Here is a 26,814-nt window from a genome sequence, read left to right as displayed (position 1 = left end):
GGATTTATTTTTGTTTTTGTGGCATTCCTAAGACAATCATTTGATGACCGTGTGTATTTCCGGTAGGAGACACAAATAATCTACTTTGTGTCTCCTACCGGATACATTAGCCGGTAGTAGACGGGAATCAAATTATTAGCTTAAGAATGCGACAAAAACTAAAAATAATCCATGGATTCAAGGCTTCATAGGGTGTGCAATTGATAGAAAATAAGTCATTTTTTGGGTGAACTCCTCCTTTAAGGTTACGGCTATTGAATTGCAGAGAAAGGCAGTCTAATAAACTCATGACCTGTTGGACAATGTTACCTTAAGGCTTTTGTGCACATACAATTCTGAGAGTGAAAAAACACTCTCAGATTGAACTTATCACTGTGTACAAATGAAGAAGAAAGATTGGCGTTTGTGTGGAGCTGCATTTCTAGTATATGCCAGTAAAAACATCAACCGGTTTCGACCACAATGATGTTGTTTTTTTCCTAGGGTGTTTCTCCTGAAACACTGACCCTTAAAGGGGAAATCCACCCATTTTCAATATTTAACTATGTCATTAATATAGCATAAAGGAGTTGTGTGGAAATAAGAAAAAATTTAAAAAAAAATTAACATTTCCAAAAAATGTAACATTGCAAAAAAATTAACATTGCAAATTACACTGTGATGACTCATCATGGTGTAATTTGCAATGTTAATTTTTTTGCAATGTTACATTTTTTTGCAATGTTAATTTTTTTTAAATTTTTTTCTTATTTCCACACAACTCCTTTATGCTATATTAATGACATAGTTAAATATTGAAAATGGGTGGATTTCCCCTTTAAGCATAATGAGGAATGACATCACCAGGGAGGATATCTGGTAAGACCTGAAATAACCCCACTCAGGGGGCATCTGAACCATGTGCTATGGTCACTGGAATTAATGGTTGGCAGGTGCAGTACCAGTCCAGCAATGTTGATTATGGGATCATCCTCACTCTCTCACTCGCGCACACACACACGCACGCGCGCATGCACGCGCGCACGCACGCACACACACACACATGCACACTTAACTGTTATGTACTGCAACTAAGGGAAAACTCAACTAAGGGGGAAACTCAAGAGTCTCAGACCACTGCAATGTTTCTCTGCAATGTTCGAATGTTCGAACGCTTAATTCATACGAAGGTCTCACACACCGGAAATAGCAGTTCTTCAAGCTCAAAATGCATCGCATCCGCAACACATTATGAGGTTGTAGATCACTATTTTTGATGTGCGACACCGTTGTATGACAAATAATGACATTTGGTCTTGTTGTGAATCTTTGGTCTAAACTAGGCTTAAATGTTGTGTGAGAAACCCATGGATTGTGCCTGCACACACAGGTTTGAATTCAATTCTGTGTGCGATGGCACCAACTTCTTGTCTCATTGCTATCTTCACAGTCTTTCGCAGTCTTTCATACTTCCATCTGAAAACTACAGTCTCTTTACGTGAGATGTCTGACCTAGATGTCATGATGTCCTTTCAACCAGAATAACTTTAAAAGAGACAGGCTAAACTCAAAGGATATATTTGAGGTGAGTATTTCAAGCAGGGTGGCGTGCTTAACATTAACAGATGTCTACAGTTACTATTATGACAAACAGCCATGCCAACCATGAGCTTAAAGGGATATTTCACTTTCAAAAAAACTTTTGGTCATTTTATCGTCTACTCAGGCTTTTGTGAGCCCCCCAGACCGTTTTTAAGTTGCTTGATTCAGTATCTAGATATTTGATATTCATTTTATCAGACACGCCCCCTTCCTATACAAACCCATTATAACTTCAAACTCCATTTTTAACATATTAGATTCATCAAAAACACCCGTCCTTGGTTCTGGTGACTCACCCTGCCCTCCTAATACGCGAGGGGGGCCGTGTTTTTCATTTTTCATTTTTTTTTTTTTTTTTGGAAAATGAAAAAAAATTAATACATTAAAATATATATATAAAATAAATGAAAAAAGCAATCGAAAAAACACGGCCCCCTCACGTATTAGGAGGGCAGGGTGAGTCAGCAGAACCAAGGACGGGTGTTTTTGATGAATCTAACATGTTAAAAATGGAGTTTGAAGTTATAATGGGTTTGTATAGGAAGGGGGCGTGTCTGTTTTCACTTTTGCTAGTCTTGCCACACTTAGAATATCAAATAAAAAAGTATAAACCCATAGTCATATTGTATCGCTATTGAGATATTTTTTTCTGATGTCCATCCCCCAGGGGGATGAAGATGCACATGAAATTCCATGGTAATCCAGAAAGGTTTTGAGATATGTTGCTTGGGACCAAAGTGCAGGACTGATGGACAGACGGATGGACTGACCAACCAATATTGTCATCCATAAAGCCCCACTACCACTAGCGAGGAGAGCTAAAGAAAAGCATGTTATTTGTTATTATTTCATTTTTACAAGGCAGGAACAGCATCAGGTGAAAGTGTAGGATGGTGGTGTGGGATGCTCACGATTCTCTCAGCAGCAGTGACTTTCCAACCAATCACCAAAAAGAGGAGCAGGAAGTCAGATCTTGGCAGAGAGCAGAGGGTTTGACTGGGGACATGGAAGAACAGACTGGTTCCAGAGGGGCACAGTGGGATTGTTACCCACAGTGACCTGCACTGTGGGGGACTGCATGGGAAGAAAATAACTAGACCAGTGAAACTGCTTGGATGGATTCTGTTTCCCAGCAGTAGCACAGCAGATTCGAGGCCAAGATCACTTGTTTGTTTCAGCTGTCAAATATCTCTATTGAACATAACTGTTCCTAGACTAGTTATGTTTGCTAGTTTGGTTTTAATCTATACCTATAGGGAAGATTTGATGGGCATGCTCTTTTTCAACAACGCCACATTTTGAATTGATATACTGTAATGCAGCTCCAAAAAACATTCCTATGGTAAATTAACCTGAAATATCCATAAGTGAGAGTACAACTGCCCCTATCTACACATATAACCATGCTTGAGGTAAATCCTCTAAGTGCTTTACAATTTTTGAACAGACAGCAAACCCAGCCACCTGTAATAAATAATGCTAACCTTCACACAACTACTATCAGGTGAACATACAGTTCATACAGTATGTACCACCTCCATTTAATTAAAGTGCGCTGTGGGCATGGGCCCTGTGCCATTCAACCAGGGAACAAATGTAGCACCTCTCTGTGCCCACATAGCCCACAGTGATTCCCCTGAGACATGTGAGGTTGATAGTAGAAACAAAACCAGATCAGGCGCAACAGGATTCCTTTGTGTGCTATAGATACACAGGCCTTCTATTACTGAGCTCAACGCTCTTCATTAACCATATGAACCCTAGTGTCCCTATTCCGGGGTGAAGATTCTGCTGTTTTTGGTGAAGAGATTTGGTGTAGAACGAAAAAGGAGGTCCCTAGCATAGAGCTCCAAATGGTTAAATGGCAACTTTACTGTAAAGTCTAGCAAACCCTGTGAGATTTTTTTCTGATACAGAGAACTGGCCGGTAGCACTCTCACAATTCTCTCTCTCTCTCTCTCTCTCTCTCTCTCTCTCTCTCTCTCTCTCTCTCTCTCTCTCTCTCTCTCTCTCTCTCTCTCTCTCTCTCTCTCTCTCTCTCTCTCTCTCTCCTCTCTCTCTCTCTCTCTCTCTCTCTCTCTCTCTCTCTCTCTCTCTCTCTCTCTCTCTCTCTCTCTCTCTCTCTCTCTCTCTCTCAGACTGTACTGAACAAACCAAGTGTAATACCCAATGATTGATGCATTGCCAACAGTACAAACTTTTCACTGTATGTACATGTCACTTCCATTAGAGGCATCATGGTTCCCGTTTCTCTGTCTGACTGAGGGCCCTCCTGAAATAGAGCACATCTGTGCAAATCAATATGGAACCAATTAATGTTGGACAGTCAGGCAGGCTTTAGAACCCCCACACACATACACTATACACACTTCCCACTTAGCTTTGCAAGATTATTCTCTCTCTCACACACACACACCTCCCACTTAAGGCCCGTTCATAGTCCCTAGATGGGTCTAAAACGTGCGTCAGGGGGTGAGGGATTCCGTCCGTTCTTTACAGACGCATGCATAGTCGCTGACGTTAAATCCGTAGGAATTATAACGTTGGGCGTCGTACACCTATTAATCCACTAGATGGCAGCTGCGAGGTTTTAAATGTTGTGAAAAGTGTTGCCATGTCCGCTTATTATAAGCGACTTTGGGCTTATTTTTCTGTAAAGTTACTTGTAAACAAACATTGGTGGTTGCGGTTTTATTTGGGCTTGTTTCTAAAGTGTAGTTGCTTATTTGGGCCAATTATTATTTAAACCAGTGATTCTCAAATAGATATTGTAGATCTGCTATTTTCATGTGATGTGGCCTAGTCGATTATTTTGGGCTTGTTTTCATAGACCTGGTTGCTTATTTCTCTCACAAAACCTGGCAACAGCGCTAAAATGGACGCCAAAACAACGCAATAAAAGACACAAACTAGTCCACAAAGTAGTGGACTAGTAGACAAAAACAATGGTTGTCTACAAAACGTGAGTTTCGACCCATACTGCACTGTGCTATATTATTTGTGTGTGTGTGTGTGTGTGTGTGTGTTTAGGGAATGGCTGGCTGGGTTCATTTTGTCACAGTAATTAAGTACATTTACTCAAGTACTTCCACCACCAACGTGGGTCTTTTTGTGGAGAAAGAGTGCCCAAGGAAAACTTTTTTTCCCTGATATACTGCCAACGGTTTCAACTGGTACTACAGGCAACGTACAAACGAACGTACGTCGGCCTGACGGTGAATGTTGATCGCACGGACGGAAATCCTGGAGCCGTAAGTGACGGAGGGGGAGACAAAAACGACAACGCAAGGAGCGCTGGCGCTGGTTACGTATCCTTACGTCCGACTATGAATGATACTTTAGCCATGCATGATCTTTGTTACACACACACACCTTCCACTGGACAATGCTCCCTCACATAAAAGTATGATTCTCATTGACATGCCATTTACCAGTAGTTCAGCCACTGAAGGCTGTGAGAGGAGGAGGAGGAGGTGGGTGAGAGAGAGAGAGAGAGAGAGAGAGAGAGAGAGAGAAGGAGAGAGAGAGAGAGAGAGAGAGAGAGAGAGAGAGAGAGAGAGAGAGAGAGAGAGAGAGAGAGAGAGAGAGAGAGAGAGAGAGAGAGAGAGAGAGAGAGAGAGAGAGAGAGAGAGAGAGAGAAGGAAGAGGAGAAGGAGGAAGAGGTAGTGGTGCAGGTGTGGTGGTGCAGGTGTGGTGGTGTTGTTACCTTTATACTTCTCCCTGACGTTCTCGTACGCCTGCACATAGTCCTGCTCTTCTGGGAGCCGCTGGCCCGGGTCAAACATGGACATAATGGCCAGACAGTCTTGGGTACCACTTCTGTCTTTCAAATCTCTGGGTCCTTCCTTTAACTCTTCTGCAGACACTTTCTCAACTCACTCTAACTGCTGCCCTTCTGCTCTGAGAGCACCCAGCCCTGCTGTCTGTCTGTCAGCCTGTGTGTCTCTCTGTCTGTCTGTCCCTTCCTTCTGTCTCTCACTCTCTCTGTCTATCTCGCTCTCTGACCCACACTCACTTACAGAGTATTCCCTCTAAAGCAGTAGATTTAGTTCCGGACCACCACCCACCTCCACCACACCAACACTACTACCACCACCACCTCCACCAGCACCACCGCACCCCTCCTCTCTGTTTGAGAAATACCAACACACGCGTCAAACCCTCCTCCTTAAAGGCACAGAGGCTCACAGACCACAGAGTCTGATATTAGGAGAGAGACAGAGGCACCAACTCCCCCTGCACACACACACACACACACACACACACACACACACACACACACACACACACACACACACACACACACACACACACACACACACACACACACACACACACACACACACACACACACACACACACACACACACACACACACACACACACACACACACACACACACACACACACACACACACACACAGCTCCACCCCAAAACAAGAGAGGCACACATGGCTACACAGTTAACCTAACTCTGAGAGAGTGGATAACAATGGAACCTTCAGAGTTAAATACGATACTGAGGATTTTGCAGTGCACACCAGCAAGAGCATATGACTGAGCTGACTGCATGGAAGGTTATATGCGTTCAAACTGGCAGGTTTAGTGCATCATGACTCCCGATGTGCAGCTTAAAGGAAAATAATAATAAAAAGTTATTCGCATAGGCCTACACTATTATGGTATTCTTCAAAACCATGTGATATTCCCAGAACAGGATGACGGCAGATTGTAAAGTTTGATGCCAGAAGACCACACCTCTAAAGCTGAGAGAACACTGGATCAACACCAACTCATACAGCCCATGCTGTAGTTGTCCTGGTTTAACCCGATAAGACCTGAAGCCATTTCTACAAATGTCTTCTAAATCAATCAACAGTCAAAGTTTTCTGAAAAACTATTTTTTTTCTGAAACTTTTTCATGTCAAGGAACCCCAAAGTTATATGTATTTGGCTGCCGACCCCATTTAAAAAAAATATGTTCCAGGGACCCCCCAGAAGCAAATATTTGAGTTAAAATGGTCGCTTTAAAAATATATATATATTAAAAGATTTACACAATTTTTCAATAAAAAAAAAAAACAGATCTACAACCTCATAGCACGGCACGAAGTGACGCGCTATGATCTTGTATATCTGGTATTTCTGAATAGCCAACCAATATGCTATATATATCAAAAATCTAAAATGACAGATGTCTTCCCGGTTTTAATGGGTTAAACCACAGCACTAGGCTTCTGTACAATCATCATGCTATCAACTTAAGAAGAAAACAAACAGTGGCAGCAAAAAGGGCTATTTTCAGCAAAAAGATTTGGTGTAGATGGAAAAGGTAAGGTAAGGCTAGTATAGACCCCTGGGGGACTCCAGTCAATGCTATATTACTGTGGCAATTGACATTAATCCGTTTCAACCAAATACTGCAGCTAACTTACTAAATGTTAGCCGATCCAAAAGCAACAACCCTGTCAATCAGGATTGGGAACAGTTGACTTTGAAAGCACTTGTACTGTTACCTTTGGACATAAAACCATTGTTATGATAACAAGAGTTCAATTCCTTTTGGACGACGAAGAAAACTTGCTTCCTGAACTGATTGAATTGCAAAGGGGATTGACCTCTGTCTGCTGCCAATATATCTAAACAAAAAGTGAAAGGACTTCAGTATCTATTTTCTTTTCTTACAGCCTCCAAGTTTCACTTCCCTATGCTGACTTCCTAATTGTGGGAAAGTAAAGCCTGATTTTATAGTTTGACATTGGACGCCAAAAATAGCCAATCTACAAGCTTGCTATGCATTCTGGGCATAATTTGTATACATTAAGTATTAGAAATCAATTAAGTGACACAGATTCTGACAATAGTGAAGAGATACAATATAGCCTACTGTACACTCACAAGACTACACTGAGAAATACAGCTGATAGAATGACTGAGATGAGGATTCCAAGACATATTGGAACAGCTACAGTACATGTACAGTATGGGGTCTTCCTGCAAGGAAACTGTGATTGTGAAGGCTGTCTGGGAGTCATCTTCAACAGGAAAATAGATATATATCAGAGGAAATGGTCTACAAATATGAACCACTCAAAGAGGAAATTGAAAGTGTGTACTTTATGGAAAAATACTTTATTCATACTCGCATGTGCTGGCAAAGATATTGATCAGGGTGGAACGCGACATGCATTGCATGCATTCATGCGTTTGCGTTTGTGTGTATGTATTCGAAGGAGATAGGCGGAGAGGCAGAGTGTATGTGTACATATTGTATATGCATGTGTGTAAAAGAATGTAAACATGCCTATAACATGTAAGTAATGAGATTCATATCCTGACAGACTTCATTCAGTTTCCAACCACAAGGAGGTTTCCATGTTGATTCTATTTAATACACTGAAAGACCTCCTACAACACTGTTTTTTCTATTTTATTTCAAGGACCCCCAGTTTGATATGCATGGGGGTCCATGGTGCCATGGACCTCCATTTGATAGGATTGTCATCTCTGGGATGCAATCTACACAGTAAAATACATTATCTGTGTTAGACCATGACCCCCATGGGTCCATTTGGTTCCTAAATAATTTAGCCGGGGACCCCCTGGAACCCCCTCAAGGACCTCTAAAGGGTCCCAGGACCCAATGTTGAGAACCAGTGTCCTACAACACGTTGCAAACATGAGACACTAATTACTGTTGAAATGTGTATAAAGTATTGTTGCAATGTCTGTGCATTGCTTGCCACAACAATATGCTGGAATTCAGTTCGGAAGGCAAGCACCAAAAAGTCATACATATTCCACATCATTCAAATCAAAATGATTTATGTACAGTACATCTATTGTGTATCCATCTATTATGTATTTTAGATTTGCTATTTATTTATTTTGTGCCTCCATTTCAAAGTTACTTATTATAATCAGATTGTTCCACACTAGTGTAACAAGAATTCATTCAAGCTGGATGAATATTGTATCATGATATTCATGTTGCTATTGAGCCAACAGGTATCCGTTTGTATGCACATCTAGCATTAATTAAGAACATAGCATTGTTCTTCTTTAATCTCTATGTAACTTACAGTACTGTATATAAAGCAAATAGCTATTGGAGTGCGTTTGATGACTCAAGTTTGATCATAAACAACATTATTGGGCACATAACATAGCCTGGTATAATCACAGTTACATTTTCAGTTTGGTCCGTCAAATAACAGCACCCACTCAGATCGAATGTGCTGCAGACATATGTGCATGTTATCACTTTCTCATACTGCGGGGCCTTGGTGGTGTTTACAAAGCAATCAGGAAAATGTGGATAAATTCCACAGAATGAAATAAACCAGTGAAACCGCATACAGAAACTATTGCTAAATTTCCGTGAATAAATCGTTCATGTGTGGAACATTTAGATATTTCAACATTTCTACTTGAAATGTTGCCACAGTGGAACTTGGAGGAGGGAGTGTTACATACAGACGGTTTCTCAACCAGTGAGTTACAACTGGGTCATGGTCCCATTTTGTCAAGGTCATGGACATGTGCGGTGGGTGAACAAACTAAAACATACATAGCACTGCAGAGGTCTAATTTGGAGTTTGTTCAAGAGGTGCATTTGATATAATAGGAAGGTCAATCTTATTACTAACCTTCCTTCATCTCTTTTCTCATCTTTCTCTGGATTATTTCTCCCTTTGATGGTCCACTGTGGAACCTTGGGCCGTCAACCTTTACTATTATAGAGTGTGGAGCACTGAGGTAGTGCTCTAGTTAGAAAACAGGCCTTGATAGCCACAGCGTTGATATACTGAATGTAATAGATAAGAACTTCAGAATTCTCCAGGTGCTCAACCGAACGCTTGTTTTGCATGCAGAATGTGATGTGGAGCGAATTGCCTTCGTGATATATCAGGTCGTATTGTTTTAATATCATTAATTTGCTGTTCTTTTATTCACATATTATAGAGGGAATCTCCCTTATTTATCAATGAAAGTGTGAACGGTAATTTCTGTATATGTCGTCTATAAACTGGACTTTAGGGTTTTATTGAACCAAGAGTGACAGGTCTGCCACGGCACATCACCTTCCATCTCTCTGTCTCTCTCTAGTAGCCACAGTTTGGGTGTAGATTATGTCTCTCAGACAGAAACAGTCACTTTTGTGTGTCTTTGTTTGTCCAGTCAGCCATGGGGGGCTGGGCTCTGGCCCCCATGGCTGACTGGACCGCCGGCAAATCCTCCCATGCCCATTGCTCTGGCTGTGGCATAGTGGTTTCTCTGTGTTCCTTTACAAAACATATAAAGAAATAAGGATTAAACGAGGCATTTGAAGAAGATTTCCACCTCCCTCCACTGTTCATCGATTGCTGCTGTGTTCACTGACGTGTTATGTAACTTCAACTACAACCTCAGCACTGTCAATCTAGCAGCTACCTCACAGGCAACTTGAATGCCAGGAAGAAAAGGTTAGAGAAATGTTTCTGATGATTTTGTTTAAGTTTCATAGACTGAACACAGGCTCTGACCAATGATTTACTTCAAGGAGCTATAGGCCACATTTAGTGAATCCTGAAAACCAACCACAAAGTAGATATTTAGACATTCTAATTGGTATGACAATGTTAAATGTATTTATTATTTATTTATCAGATGAAAATGCCCCATAAATACTAAAAACCTTTTGTCAAGAGCTTAAGGAAGGAAGGCATGCACAGAAAGCTCCCTCTGCAGTTTACCAGCCTTTGGCTACTGTCCTCTAGTGTTCACTGTGAATATTGCATAAATTCATCTCTTAAGAATACAGTAAATAGTAGTAGTATTTACCAACCCCAGTACGGGTTAATTTCCACATGACCACAAATATCATGAGCACTCATGAAATGTCCCTTAGGTTATTCCATATAATTTCTGTATATCCAATCTGGTTGTGTCTGGTTGCATTGAACAGGTTAATACTATAAGTTCGACCTAGAATACAGTACCTAGAATCATGTTAAACCAAATATTGCTTGGGGTATTTCAGTCAAACTGAAAATATAAATGAATAATTGAAAAGGCTTCAGATAAATCTAAGAAAAGACTGTGCACAAAGTCCAGCACTGAAAGTAATTGCCTAAATAATTTATTTGACTTTGCGAATAGCAGAGGTTTGATGTTTTAAGTTTTAGCTGGGATTTCCCTGGAGAATGTACACAGGCAACATAAGGACATAATTTTGCAACACTAAAGGCCTGGTGGCATACTGAAAAACCACTAACAGTAACGGCAGGTGACTGTTAGTGAGTTGGATGGCGAGTTGGATGGCGCAGCAATCTATATTTGCTTTAACATTTATGTTCCCTCTGTATATTAAAACAAACGGAACACAGGGAGAGTTAGCTGCATTTATTGCAAAACAATAGCTCCCAAGTGCAAATTATTGTTGTTTTCCAAATGAATGGTTATTGGAGTTATTTTTGGCAAAGAAAAGGGACATTTTGTTGGCCTGGTGGGGGTTCTCTGAACAATTATATGGGAAACAGAGAAGCAGAAGCAAGCAGTTGCCAATTGTCTTATCTTTTGCATCTTATAACACCCCCTCACTTTCTCTGTGGGTTTCGGTGATGAGCTAATACACCAGTCAGGGATGTCTCTGCCCGAGATTTCACTAATGATACACTGGTACCACCCACCAGAGCCGTCTGGGAGAAATGCGGGCCCTGTGCGAAGTCGTGTGCGCGCGGCGCGATTTGTTTTGGGGTTTTGGGCGGATATTTCCGAGTTTTTGGTGGTTATTTGCGGTTATTTCTTTTTATAACTCTTAATAAATGTGATTCTGTTCACTTAGAAAAAGAAAAAAAAACGCACCGGGCTCCCCCAAGTGCGGGGCCCGGTGCGGCCGCACCGCTCGCACTACCCTTCCTGCGGTCCTGCCACCCACACACACACACACACACACACACACACACACACACACACACACACACACACACACACACACACACACACACACACACACACACACACACACACACACACACACACACACACACACACACACACACACACACACACACACACACACACACACACACACACACACACACACACACACACACACACACACGATAACCAATGCCTATGTTATAAACTACAGTAATAATAGGCCATTGAAACCATATCTGTTTCCCCAGGGGCAAACGCTTCAAATACCAGGACATAACAGATCCCTGAGGTTCTCATGGAGGGAGAGTGGGTGCAACCCTTCTAAGTTCTCACAGGCTAAACCTGAGATGGCAAGAGGTAAAGTTTGAGATTTGAGGACAATAGGTAGATTCCTAAGGCTGCATGCAAAATAAGATGTTTTAGTTGTAGAGCGCATAACTTTTCAAAACGCTACTGACCCCATTTTGTTCGGCACTGCATTTTAATCTGGACAGATAGGAACGGAGACTTTTGAAAGATTATGACAGACACCCACATGCGCTTGCTGACTGTGTGTTAACAGTCAAGATGTGTCCTTCCTGATTTGTCAATACCCTTTTCCATAAGAAAACAAACAATGTCTTGACAATCAGTATTTCATCCATGGATAACGAATAGCAGTTGTTTGCGTACCTTGTTGTCTATGCCAGTGGTTCTCAAACATTTTCATGTCAAGGCCGCCCATTTTAAAAGTTGTGTCAGGGAACGCCTAACCCTAACCCTAAAGGTCCTTACACACCGGGGCGATTTTTTCGTGCGAATAATACGCTTTTTTTAAAAACCTTATAAAGTCAATGCAAGCGTACATGGCGCGAAAAAGCGGAAAAGCGAAGCGAAAAAGCGTCTTTTAATTATTCGGAACGAGTCCGAATTTTGCGTATATTCGCCACATTCGCCGGTGTGTAAGGACCTTAAGAGACAAATATAGTTGTTGAGTACATAACTGTCTATACTGTGGGTGGGGACCTAACCTGAAACCTAAACATTCTCTCTTCTTGCTTGTGAAATAATAGTGAAATGAAACTGTCCCTCATTTTGTAACCCTCTCAATGACCCCTGGGGGTCCCTGGACCCCATTTTGAGAACCAGTGATCTATTCTAGCTTTTTTTGCTTGATTTGTTTTCTGCCGTTATTTGTTTTTTCAAAATTTACTATCTACGATCTGCAAGCTCACAACGCATCACATCACAAAGCGATATGTTACGAGCTTATACTGTATATTGGCTATTTTAGCTATTTGTGAAAGTATAAAGGGCTTGAGAGGTTAATTCAATGCACTCACTAAATGCACATGTGACTTTTTGGAAATACGTCCACAGATTTCTAATGACACATTAAGGTTTAACTGTTGTGTCTATTTGTTTTGTTTTTTTATCCTGATCACATCCTTGATTAACTGAAGTGTCTTGGGGAACCCATCCAGAGTGCTACAGTTAAGTTAATAAGCTTAAGCAACTGCGTAAATTTGCCTAAATTAACATAAAACTGCTTGGTAACACTCACTCTGCCAGCACCGTGTGATTCCCAAGCTGTCTGCAACCTGATAACAAATGGCCTCTCTCCAGTTGTTGTGACTTGGAACGGCAACAACAGCCTTGGCCCTTGCATGTCTAGCACAAAGCTGATGAATGGCGACAAGACTATTATGGCTGCAATCCAGAGAGCCATTATTAACGCTGTCATTCTTAATCTAAAATAGTTGTTCTGAACCGGAATCTGGCATGCCGTGTTTAGAAACACTAGTCATGACTGACTCATGACCATGATAAACCACCACTAACTCTCTGTCTGTTTCCTACTCTGACAAGAAACAAAACCAAAGGGACAAATTCAAGTTCTGTTTCCAGTCAGCTGTGCGATAATAGAGGATAGACTGTATTAACTGGGATGAGGTGCAGTTACTCACATACTGTGTCCAAACCCTAACCCTCACTGCTACACATTGAGCCATATGGTCAATAGCTAAGAAATGCTATGCAGAATATTGTACCCGTCAGATGGAGACCCCAGCAAATATCCATAACTTCATGAAGCTAATCTATCAATGTATAAAAAATTGCAGGCATAGTAATTCCATAATTGTTTCCCAAATAAGCGTTTGGATGCGTGTCTACATAAAGGCATCAAAGCAGACTGTGTATGAGCACAAGTGTGATGTACAATATGTTTAAAAAACATTGTACAATTCATATTATCCAGTAACTCTACAGTGTGTCCAAAACTGTAATCAGATCCCAGTGTTGAGTGGACAACTGGACAATAGCCCACTCACATGATACTGCAGCAGTATCTAAGGACCCCACCCTGCCAAATCAATATCAGAGAGGCACAAGATGGGAGGGGGGATAAAGAGGCTGGTGATACTGCTTATGGTCCAGAAACAATCTCAACTCTACACCGCAGTAAGTGCTGAGACAGCAAGATGGATCACCTCAGGCCTGCATCAATGGCCAGATAGCTGGAAATGGATGATGAATGTATATGCTGACAAATCCTGACTGTTACAGGTACATTTTTACAGTTTCAGTGTTAAATTTACTGCGTAGCTAGCAATACTAGGCATGTTCTCCCAGATTGATAAATTGACACTCTGGCAGGCTGACACAGCACCAATGGTATCGAAGGAACATAATGACACGTCACTTATGGGCTTGATATATACTTTGTTGCGTGCGTTGTCGTGCATTGAAAATAGATACAAGCTCAAAACACGTCGCAGCGCGATGCATTATGAGTAGGGTGACCACCTCCAAACAGGCCCATTGCAGGACAGGTGAACCCGTTTGGAGGGACAATGCGGGACACATGGGGGGGGGGGGGGGGGAGGGGTGTACAATTACACAAGCTTTAGTAAGTTCTCACTATAAACCTCTTTGTTTCAGAGGACATATAGACACTAATAACAAATATAATATAAATACTGCATAAATATAATTTCCACTTAAATCAGTCATATTCTTGTCATCTCAACTCTACCAACCAAGTGTAGCCTAGTTATTAACAACAGCTTGAACACATATCTATAAACCAGAGAGGGTCGCTTGTAAAACATCTATGGCTTTGATGCAATAGATTAGATGTAGGCCTATTTGACAGTGCAGAAACATAACTGTCAACGAGCGTCAGCTGGACACAGACACACACACCTCCCCTCTGCAGTGCTCTAAACTGAAAGTGACTGGAGTCTGTCTCATTTCTCTCCAAAAGCCCTTGAATATGGGGAATATGGATTGAATAAGGATTACTGTGATTATGGTAAGCTCACATTTCATATAACACACACCATACAGTGACGGTCCAATTTCGGGACTGTCCCGCGAGATGCGGGACGGGTGGTCACCCTAATTATGAGAGCTCAACTAAGCATAAATCTAGCTTTAGAAGCTTAGAGATACTGTAGCTTTACTACATGTACCATTATTATTATGATGCATCACAAGCAATTACACTTCATATAATGACTGCAGATCGTTCAAAGGGCACCGGACAGGCTCTGATCTCATTATATCAGTTAATGCTGTGTGATTGGCTGAGGGGCATTCTAATGAGTGCCATTATCTCCCAATATATGTAGCTTGTCTGTAACCTAGTATAGTAAATGGCAGCCACCAGCTGTTAATAACAAAGTCATTTTTGTTTTCTTTACTTTCTAATACTAGATATTAGTAATGAAACTGTGGTATTATCACAACAATACACTCAAGGTCATGCCCAGCCCATGATATTGGCACTGGCCAGTACAGTATGCGAGCCACAGTATGATGATAATGTCTTGCATTTGCCTATGAATGCGACTGAAGCATGCATTCATGCTTAGGACATCCTTTTAGCCTAAATGTCTTACTGTACCACCGTGCTGTTTAAATTTCTGTCTAATAAAGTATTCAATCAATCAATTAATTGAAGAGCTTGACAATTATGCTGGGAACGTAACGGCAGCTTGTCCATGGCCCGACCTGGCCTTCATTTACAGTAAATTGGGGGTGAATTTGTCAATTCATTGTATACTAGTCGTTTTCTCAATTCCTTAACAAAACCTATTTTACAAAATCACTGATCGTTCCCAAAAATCTCAATCCAAGACATTTTGGGTTCAGGCTGAGCTGAGCTCAATGTTGCAGAAGCCTTCCATCCATGGTTAACACTTAACCCATCAAGAACTGGAACTGTGTCATTTTTAGATTTGAGCTAAAAAGCATTATTTTACACTTTGGGCTATTCAAAAATAGCAGATATACAAGCTCATAGCGCGGCACCGAGTGCCGCGCTACGAGCTTGTAGATCTGCTATTTTTGAAAAATCGTGAAAATGTGTGCAAATCTTTGAATATATATATTTTTAAAGCTAACATTGTTAACTAAAATCTTTGCTTCTGGGGGTCTCTGGAACACAATATTTTGATGGGGGTCTGCAGCCAAATCCATATAATTTTGGGGGTCCTTGACATGAAAAAGATTGAGCACCACTGATATAGAAACATACGTTTTTCAGAATGCTGTTGAGATTTAGGAGACATGTAGAATTGGCTTCAGGTCTCAATGGGTTAAACCCCTCGTAGCCACATACTGTATGACCGCCTGACTGTCCTACCTGCGATGCGGATGACAGCCCTCTCCGCCGGGTCCAGCACGTCTCCGGAGGCCGACTTGGAGCGTTTGATGCGGTGGTGCTTGGGCAGGTTCCAGGGCAGCGTGTCTCCCAGTGAGGGCGGCCAGCTCATGGAGCTGAGGAGGTCACTGGTGCTCTCCTCTGAGGCCGCTCTGACCAGAGTCTTCCTCTTGACCTTCAACTCCTCCATGGTCTGGTTGAAGATGGATAGAAGAAACATGGGAGTTATACAGTCTTTACATACAAGAATAGAATAGAATAGAACAGGGTTCCCCAATTACTTTTCCCCAAGGGCCAAATTATGTCTCGGGTACCAAGCCGAGGGCCAGGGGCATTGAGGGCGCCGAAATCGCGCACGCGCGTTTAGTTTTTTATTCGTTTTTTTTCTCTAATCGAGCTAATTTGACACTGTGTTATTTTAGGCCTGGGATTCTTAAATCCTGTGTTGAGGGTCACACAAGGAAAAAATGCACTCTGGAAACAAAATAAGTCTGCTTGAAAAGTAATACAGATTAACAGCAGCCAGTTATACATACTGAAAATTAAAATAAGTCCAGAATCAACAATTTACTTACAGATGTGTCTGCTTGAACAGTAATACAGATTTTAAAAAAAAAGTATTTTCAATCTTTTTTTTTTAATGACAGGAGTCGTCGCGGGCCGGACAGTTGCCCCTCGCGGGCCGCAAATGGCCCGCGGGCCGCCTATTGGGGAACCCTGGAATAGAACGTTCACTAAAGTTGGAAATGTATTTTCGGACAAATGCTTTGCACAGTCCAATATACAGTACAAGCCGACAACACAGTTTGGCTGGCAAAGAATGGTAAACAAAACACATTATTATATGTATACATATTCATTAATATACATTTAGAGTATCTACATTTGGACCACCTCACTACAGTATCCATAGAGAGTACTGTCTCTTTTAGAGACTTGCTGGGAGGAGCAGGGCAGGTGTGATGCACAGAGTCAGCGCTGCTACGCTGCCAGCCTCCTTTTCAGCTGAGTCACCATCCAGCGCACAGGCTGCTCTCCACAGGGGCGCTGGCTAGCCCGCCAGAGCTTCTCCGATTGGATGAGAGCAGGCAGGACCATGGTCCCAGAGGTAACAGGGCGTAGAGCGCATCAGGAAGTCCACAGACTGAATATGATGCAACTATAAAGCCAAGCCGGTGTACAGTATCTGACTCTCCATGGTTTATTGTCAGTATTACATGAATACCATACAAAATGTAGCAGCTAACATTGTTTACATAGTGGCTTACGTGTGTAAAAAGATTCTATAAATTAGTTTTATTTAACATGCTTATATTAATTAAAATGTTAAACATTTTCTCCGGTTACTAATTCAATATCAATGTCAATTATAATACCATGTCGGGATAAGTAAGAAGGAATCAAAATGTTATGACATCATCTGTTCCACAGAGCCTACATACACATGGAGAGGAGCGCAGTACCTTGAGTCATGTTCTTCGATTTCTCCAGCGCCTAACAACATCAAGACACTAAGGCTAGCTAAGAAGCTTTCAGTGATGCAGGAGGACCATGACCATGGCCTTGGATTACAAACAACCTCACTAACAGTCTACCTCGTCAGACTACAGGGCAGCGGCCTGTCAGGTGTGCTGGTGAGTTACTGTACAGCGGCGCTCCTCAAGGAACAGTGCCGTCACCCCTCTGTCCAGTTGGACAAGGACAAGAAAGCCCAGGTGGAGAGCTTCGTAGTGTGGTGTGGCAACAATCACCTCCATCTCAACATCAGAAAGATCACGGGCAAGGTGGTGTTAAGGCCTCCAACTGCCATCACCACCAAGGGGAGGAGATGGAGGACACCTACACGTTCCTGGGAGTACATGAATAAACTGGACTGGCTCTACAGGAAGAGACAGAGCAAGCTATTCTTCCTGAGGTCCTTCAACATGTGCAACAGCCAATACGTTTTCCCTGTCTGTAGTAGCCAGTAGCCTCTTCTTTGCATGGTTGGCGGTTAACATCAGCACAAGTGTTAGGAAACTTTGTCTGTGTCTTGTGGCATCAGATCACACAGCATCACATGACTTCACAACTGAGCAGTTTAAAGTTTAGCAGAACATAATATAGCATAAATGGTAAATTCATATATCCAAAGGGCTTTACAATGTGCATCACATTCACCTATTCACGCACATATTCACAGCAGAGGAAACCACACAAGGCACCAAGCTGTTCATTGGGAGCAGTTAGGGGTTCAGGGTTCAGTCTTGCTCAAGATCGAACCGGGAACCTTCCATTATCCAAGCTGCCGCTCTAACTCCTGAGCCACTGCAGTGCATGAGTTATATGGACATGGCCATAACAGTATGAACAGAACAAATGAATACAGATTGCTAAAGCTCATTCAAAAGTCACAAATAACCTGTCCATTGGTCTTCACTCATTCAGAGAATCAGTGCAGACATGTAGGGCCAGCAGCTCAATACTTTATTGTATCTTTGTTAATTCATCTTGGTTTAGTTCTCGACTCTTATTGCGACATGCACCTCTCCTTTGTTTCATTCTCACTGCTGTTGCTATAATGATACCTGGATTTCCCTCTGGGGATCAATACAGGTTTAGCTTATCTTTATCATTGCTAGAGTAATAGTAATAGAGTAACAGAATACAGAAATACACAGTTGTAGTGGTTTACTGACCCATTGAAATGCAAACCTGTGCTTCTGAATTCCATTATCTCTGCCACAGACCGGCAAGAGTATTCTGCACTAGTCAGCAACTACTACTACTGCTGCTGCTGCTGAAATCCCTCCTCTGGGCTCACAGTTATTGCTGGAATTCAGTTTTAGCAGCCTTTCTGCTCTTCAAAAAAGATATCATGACTACGTTTTTGTATACAGGGGGTACGTGCAGATGAAACACTCTTTTTTAAGACTAGAGCTAAATAGCTTTAAGCAAATCACATTAAGTACTTATTGGGTTATCAAATAGCCGAGGCACATACTTCACATTTGGATATGTCAAAATTGGACATACAGTATGCCAAGACTGCCACAAGGCAAGGCATTACTATGAGCTATAACTGAGCCATGCGTCCTTGTTAAATAACACATACGGTTGCCTGCAGTCAGCAAGGCAGTGAAGGGAATGGAAATTACATTATATAATTCTGTGCGCCAACTTGTGAATTAAATATTAGAATTACCATACTGCAGAACATGTAGCCAATACTGAGTAGTACTACTGAGTCAGCACTACTCAGTGGGCTACTGAGTAGAACTGACTGGGTACTACTGACTGTAGACTACAGTAGTTACTTGCACCTGATAGATCAGAGGCATCCAGTCTTAACTCAGCAAAGTGCAAGATGATGTGACTAAAAAGTGACCGCTCACTTGAGAATGTGATGTAAATGTTACACACAACTAACATACAGATACCACATCAGTTTCCAAATCACATCTAGATATTATGCAACCAAACTGTGCTATTCAGGGTACCGTTGTTTTCTTTGTGTGGAGTGGACTGCATCCAAGCAAGTTGAAAGCATCAAGGTTGACTGTACTGTTACTAAGCAACCCTGAAAAGCACTAAAGTGAATGCTCCTGTCTCCTTAAAAAAAAAGTTAATAAGAGCTGGTGGTTTGAATGGCGTCTTGACGTTGCTGCCATCACACTGACAAGCTGACTGAGAGTCGTTTCTGGTCCAAAGAACCCCACTTCAGGTGACAGGTGACTGGCTTAATCACGTCTAATCCGTTGTTCATCAGCTGCATGCTAGATCAGCTGTCAAGTGCATTGGTAACCAGAGGATCCCCAGCAAAATGTGTTAATATAGCGTCACAATCATTTTAACCACTTTAACCATATTTTATACTTTGGCTATTCAAAAATAGCAATAGTGCTCTATGAGCTAGTAAATCTGCTATTTTTGAAAAATTCCTGGTCCAAAATATTTTTGAGATGGGGGTCTGCAGCCAAATACATACATTTTGGGGGTCCTAGACATGAAAAAGTTTGAGAACCACTGGTCAAGTGGGTAGGCCTATAGGCCTATACTGCTACTGGACCTTTTTCAACATAACTTTAGTTGAAAAACACTAAAGCACACAGCTGTAACCTTGATGGTCACTCCCAAACCAAACCACATTATCATTATAACAATGCAGTTGTTAATAGCCTATTTTATTTTTGGTAAATCCATGTGAAATCACCTCAAATGCGCTGCACCGATGTGTGAAAAGCAGGTGCCCCACCTGCCGGTTTGACAGGTGGATTTATGGTAGTGCGGTATGATGACCCAATAAAAATCACCCTATAATGTCCCATAAGCCCGAACTAATGCTCATCGTCGGCACAAAATCCAGTGAGCATTCTCCATCCATAATGCGGCAAAGAGTAAAGACACCTATTGTAGCCTAAAGTAGTACATTCCTTGTTTATACCCTATACTTACGCCAAAATCCCTGAGTAATATTTTTGCTCGCCGCAGTATCTTCCCGTTAAACAGCCGGATATTCCTGGACTCGCATCGAGGACTTGTCCCACACGCTGATTTTGGTTCAACTTCAGAGGCAATAAAGCCTGCCGATGCGATGCAGCAAAGGCGAGTCTGTCTGTCTGTCCTCCACTAATGTATGTAGACACTAGACAAGACGACCCGGCCGTGATGAGCTATATAGGAATCTATATCTGCTCCCATGCAAATACGACCGACGATGGTGCTGTTGCTGGAGGTCTTTCCTGCCAGCCTTTTACAACGACACAGTTTAGTTTGTTGCTGAATGACTACGACGATCGAGTCGCATGTGGATTAATATGAGATGAGATGAGAGATCTGATATCACATGGTTCCTGCGCGCTTGGACCCTGCAGGTGCAGATACCGTATCATTGGCAGCGTGCTGGTCCTGCATAATACTGTCGAAATTGATTCACACCTTTGTACGACAGTAACACAGAATACATATTTGCCGTGTTCAGTAAATATGAAAAAAAAAACAGGTGGTCTGTTGTGGCAAATATTCTTAACCTCGAATGTCGTTATAATAGTTTAAATTGGCGATTTTAAAGATTCTGCTCACTAAAATGACAAATGCCTATATTTATTTAAAACATATCGGAATCACTTTGACTGTTGTTAATCACAATCCAATACAAATACATTAACTAATTGACCTTACTCTAGGCTACAGTAGGCTATATCATTAATTAAGGGGAGCAATAATTGACTCCACCTGGCTATGTGTAATAGTCCTGTCCCACATTATGGCCTAATAATTAGGCTATATAATTTCCCTAAATAGGGAAGGGTTGGTTTTGAAGCTGACTACCTTTACCACTGCCGTAAGTGTATGGGCTCAAATCGTGTGTGTGTGTGTGTGTGTGTGTGTGTGTGTGTGTGTGTGTGTGTGTGTGTGTGTGTGGTACCCAAGAACCAGGCAGTAATGGGGGGCCTGTGCCAGATATTGTGCTGAGAGCGCCTCATTAATTCAACCAAGTGCAGCATCAAACCCAGAATAGCAGCAGAGCTCAGACAACACCATGTTCAAAGACCAAAATATTTGAATCTCTCAGACCCTACTTTTTGGTCTATCCCGGTGGTTCTTAAACGTTCTAATTTCAAGGACCCCCATAACTCCTAGAGTTACAGACCTGGCTGTAAGGGTCCCTTTGGAACCACGTCAAGGCACCCTGAGGGTCCCTGGACCCCACTTTGAAAACCATTGGTCTATCCAATTGAGACTCAGAGCCCCTTCACACTTCTTTTTCTATCTTTGTTTTGTTTCCCCCACCAACTTTTTTAACCTGATTTTGACCTAAAAGACATTAGTTGTAAAGTGAACAAATTAGTGACCAGCAGTTTAAGACCACCTGTTTAGGGATAGCTCCGGAGTCCCAGGTATTAACTTATCATTAACTGGAGTCCCCCAGAGGTCTATACTTGGTCCCCTCCTCCCCCCCCCCCACCAAATCAATATCTTCACCAAAAATGGCAGATCTACAAGCTCACATTGTTGTGAAACATGTTTTGCAATTTTTTGTCAGATGTTTGCCTATTATGACATGAATTTGACTCAGAAAAAAAACTGGGGAAAAAAACAATTCTAGGCAAAGTAACCTTTCCCAGATAAATAAAATGTAGAAAGAATAATCTTCATATGCTTTAAGAATCCAAACACAGTGATCACATCACACAAGCATCACCTCACTTGCTGACCCGAACAAAGTGGAGAAAAGGTTCCAGAACGTGAAGGATAAATCAAACTTTATTAAGGACTATAGCAAACACATGAAGACACATTTCTCACCTGTTGTGTGTCTTCTACCGTCATAGTTTCCGTCCCAGCTTTATGTCCACGTCTTCTCCTTCTCCTCACTGCAGGACCGGGTGCTTCCTGCTCTGCTGTGTCACCATCATCCAACTGGACAGACGCTACTTGCTTGTCCTTGGGCTTTCTCTTTTTCTGAAACGACATGCATTTCACATTGTTCACTTTAAATAATTCTTAATATAATACAACATTCTCATGTTATAAAACTGCAACAAGACACCATCAGGACACAAGGAAGCTGCAGGGGAAACAGTGTGTGTATAGTCTCGCGTAGCCAGACAACTATTCCACAATCTCTGAATGCTATATAGAGTCTGGAACTACAACTCCCAAAATCCGAGAGAGGAAACTGGCACTTCCGTTCATGAAAATATATTTTAAAATATCTTTGCACTTTACTTTTTAATTTCCATTTCTGCTAAGCAGCAAGCTATGTATACTTAGATGATTTGTATTTATATTAGGATAAATTTGCGCGACTGTAAAGACGAAACGGAAGAGGAGGCTCCACATCCGGTTTATATTCTAATCATGATCAGAGCTTCCGAGTCCCAGACTGTATGCCGGAAACATTTGAAAATTGTGGGAGGGAACAGTCTGGTAACGCGAGACTAGTGTGTGTATGACAGATGAACCAACAGTTTGTGTTTGTGGTGCCCCCTATGAGCAGAAGTGAAAGCGGTTTTGGAGGTGCGCTCTATTACAGAGGCCCCAGATTCCAATTTGGGTATGATTGGATTTAGCATTCATGATATATGGTGGGGGTTTTCTCTTAAGAAATAGTTTCCGCCCACAAATTTATGAAGGCAATTACAGGAAAAATGGTATGGAGTATCAAAACCCTGTTTGCCAGTCATTGTCACAAAACCATTTGTGCGGCCTGTTATAGCACCACCATGAGGCCAATTTGAAAAATTTGGGGTGAAGCTTCGTCCTTACTGGGAGTGTGTGCGCCAAATTTCACACGATCGGTCCAGCAGTACCTGAGATTAGCTGTTCACAGACACGCACGCACACACACACAGACGAACAGGGGCGAAAACATAATCTCCGCCTCCCTGCTGTTCGGCCTGGTGGAGATAAAAAGCCCCACTAGCACTCCCAAGAGCCCTGCTGCTCCTTACACCCAGTTGGAAATTAGCTGATGGGTGGCGCTAGAGGAAAACCCATGATTTCACCAAAATCAGTAGGGATTATATTGAAATATCCTGGCCAAGGGTTGCGCAAGAAACACACTGGGTCACCAAAATCAGTATGAATCATGCTGAGGGGGATGGAAGGGGAATGCCTCTGCTTTTGACATACCCCACTCTGGTCTAAACATTTTTAAATAACCGGTAGGGATGTTTTATCTCTGCTAGAGTCCATGCTAGCAGAACTCTGGCAGGGTTCTATCTTGGCAATCTAGCTTGTAGATTGGCTAGTTTTGACATTTGTTGTACAACAATACAACAAGTACAGGGCTTAAGTTGTAAGGAAAATGTCAACCCCCTCAGAAAAAACGAACCCTGGATACATGAAAGTCTACTCACTGCTGTATGGTTCATTTTCAAATAAATTTTAATGAAGTTGTTTCTAATTATAGAGCTCTCCAATCAAAATCACTCCATTAGATATCTGGCAAGCTATGTCAGGGCAGGACAAAGACATCCTTATGCAGAGGCCATTGATTGTAATTAGCACTGTCAGGTACACAAATAGGGGTTTGTTTTCCCCACTATTTCCCTGGACTGAATTTCCATGAGTGGAGTAATGCCACAACATCAAATGAGATCTGTCACAAAATGACAATTCTGTGACTCAAATTTGACTACTTTAAACACCTTAACAATGAAACAAGTGATACGATTTAATTGTTCTTCTTAGGATAGTGGGTAACTCACGTTGTCCTTGGTATGTTCATTGCAGAACTACTACAAAATTCAAAAATAATCTAAATATAATAGGCAATGTACATTTGTTTTTACAAAACGATTTTTCTATTTACTCACTGGATCCACTATGATTTAGAGATACTGAAAGCTTATGGTTTAAATTAAGTTTTTTCATTAAAAAAAAAGTATAGATAACATAATTGTTAAGAGTATAATTATATATTAGTTGTGATAAATCATGTAGTAATTGCAACCCATAGAATCAGCAATTAACACAACTAGCTAGGACAACACAATATTGGAATGCAGGATTACATGCTATGAGAATCATATACAAGCTCCAACTCATGCAGTCTGTATGACGTATACTTTCATTATGACCGAACAACAATGCTGTTATTCACTCAATCATGAAAGAAAAAAATGAACTCCTAATGAATTCATTCAGATCTCATACCACACTACAGAAGATAGGAATGTAAGGTCATGGATTTCAAAAGTTCAGCAGGCATTCATTGCTGTACTTGTCTCTGATTACTGTTGGACATTTGTCATAATGGGTCACGGCGCAGGACCTTAGCCATAACTTACTACTGATGATGTTAATGTCCCCTCAATAACTACGATTGAGATGGCCTTTAGGGAAGAGACAGTAAACCTCCCATTTGCTCCAGTGGAGCCGCTTACTGGCCAACAACACTGCCCAGTACCTCACACATCTTACTAAATGTAATGTATAAGTATGAAGCAGGTATTTACTGTGAAAGAGCATCCATCAATTTCCACTGGGCAGATTATTCTTTACAACAGGATAACGGGCCTTCAGCTCAATGGTGTGTAGTAGCATGACCTGAACTCCTTGTAATATTTTTCTATAATCAACTAAATTGATTAATAACTTATGCCGTTTTATACTTGTCGTACAATGGTGTCATGCAAAAATAGAGAAAATAGCTAAAATAGCTATAACCTACAAGCTCCCATGTCACCATGCAATGCTATTTTCAGTATTTTTCAGAATGTTTTTTATCAAGTTATTATTAGATTATTAAATACTAGATTTGTTTTATTAACTGTTACGCGGCAGCCAATTTGCTCTGATGTCATGCATACACAAAGTATGATTCAAGACCAAAATGGCCGCAGTGTGCATATGGTGGTCAGGGCTACTGCATGTTCTCCATGCTCAAGCTTAATCATTTAATTATTATAATTTATTCCCCACTCCTTTAGGGTATTTTCTGTCACTGAACATTTTTTAAATATGTCCTCTACATTTACCCAATCTATCTATTAGGAGCAGTGGGCGCCATTGATACAGTGCCTGGGGAGCAGTAGGGGGTTAAGTGTCTTGCTCAGGGACACTTTGACAAACAGACTGGGCGGACCGGGGGGCGGACTGGGGGACCTTCTGATTCCCAGACGGCCTCTTTACCCATTCAACTACGGCAGCCCAGCTTCTGGTGGCAATTAACATTAGCCACAGAGCTCTTCTTTGCAGCAGAGAGAAGTCCAGCTCTCTGTCAGCAAACAGCATGTGTTGGTGCTCCAACACAAAAGCCGGTTTCAAAGCAGAGGTTGAGATACCCAAGAACTGATGGTCACTATGTTAGCAAGGCAGGCATGTCTGAACGCTATTCTCCATAGTGAGGAGAAGAAGAAAAACCCCTCTGTACACCCACTTGGTGCAGTAGGAGAAAATGAACCATTGTTGGTCCATTACCACCTCACAGACAGAGGCTCCCGCTCATGGCCACAATCAGGGGCCAACTCAAAAAACCTCTTGAACTTCACACACACACACACACACACACACACACACACACACACACACACACACACACACACACACACACACACACACACACACACACACACACACACACACACACACAGGTCTGTTGTCCATTTGCTGTGCCAAAATTCATTCTCAGAGCCTATTAGTTTCACATTATAGTCCAAAATGAGCTCACATGTACAGTAGTGTAGTGTTGTGTAGTTAGTAATGGAACAGATGCCAGCTGGGAGGCTCTGCTATACAGACTATAGGTGTGGAAATAAACAACTTCACATGAAGAGATGCCACAGTTGGATGTTGGCAGGGGGCTTGCGAGAAGTGAGGTGACACAGGATCAAAGAGGTATCAGTGTGTGTGGTGGTGGTGGTGGCTGGTAGCCTGGGACCAGACGAATCTGCCAGTGCAAATATAGTCTGGCTAGGCGAGGCTAGGTGGCTGGGGGTCAAAGCCTGTCAGAAGGCAAAGAATTCCTAGCAGTCCCCCTGTTCTATGTTTATGGTTCCACATCAACACAGTCTCATGTTTAAAGGTCTTCATAGCTTTCCATAAATACAGGTAGAATATCTACACACAATACACATTTAGCAGGCCAATAGATTGTTACTTAAACAAATATGGAGAATAAACTAAAACTGAATAGTCACAATAGGGGGATGAGGAAAGTCGTAATTTTCAGT

At 41.7% G+C, this 26,814-nt stretch overlaps 1 protein-coding gene across 3 annotated transcripts in view; it reads right to left on the bottom strand.

Annotated features, from left to right (window-relative positions):
- pleca (plectin a) overlaps positions 1 to 16,346 on the bottom strand; it is a 137,312-nt gene extending 120,966 nt beyond the window's left edge. For 2 of the 3 annotated variants that reach the window (XM_080442122.1, XM_080442123.1), the window contains exon 1: positions 16,136 to 16,346. In XM_080442122.1, coding sequence (XP_080298248.1) covers positions 16,136 to 16,343 — 208 coding nt within the window. In that variant the 5' untranslated portion in view covers positions 16,344 to 16,346. Of the gene's footprint in view, positions 1 to 5,287; positions 5,621 to 16,135 lie in introns of those variants that run through there. The other variant, XM_080442127.1, reaches the window with a different exon arrangement.
- Positions 16,347 to 26,814: the final 10,468 nt, after the last annotated feature.

This window comes from Gymnoscopelus braueri, assembly GCF_963280865.1.
Source record: "Gymnoscopelus braueri genome assembly, chromosome: 11".
Taxonomy (NCBI): Eukaryota; Metazoa; Chordata; class Actinopteri; order Myctophiformes; family Myctophidae; genus Gymnoscopelus; species Gymnoscopelus braueri.
Note: the sequence above shows the minus strand (reverse complement) of the source record. Positions and strands in the feature narration are given on the sequence as shown.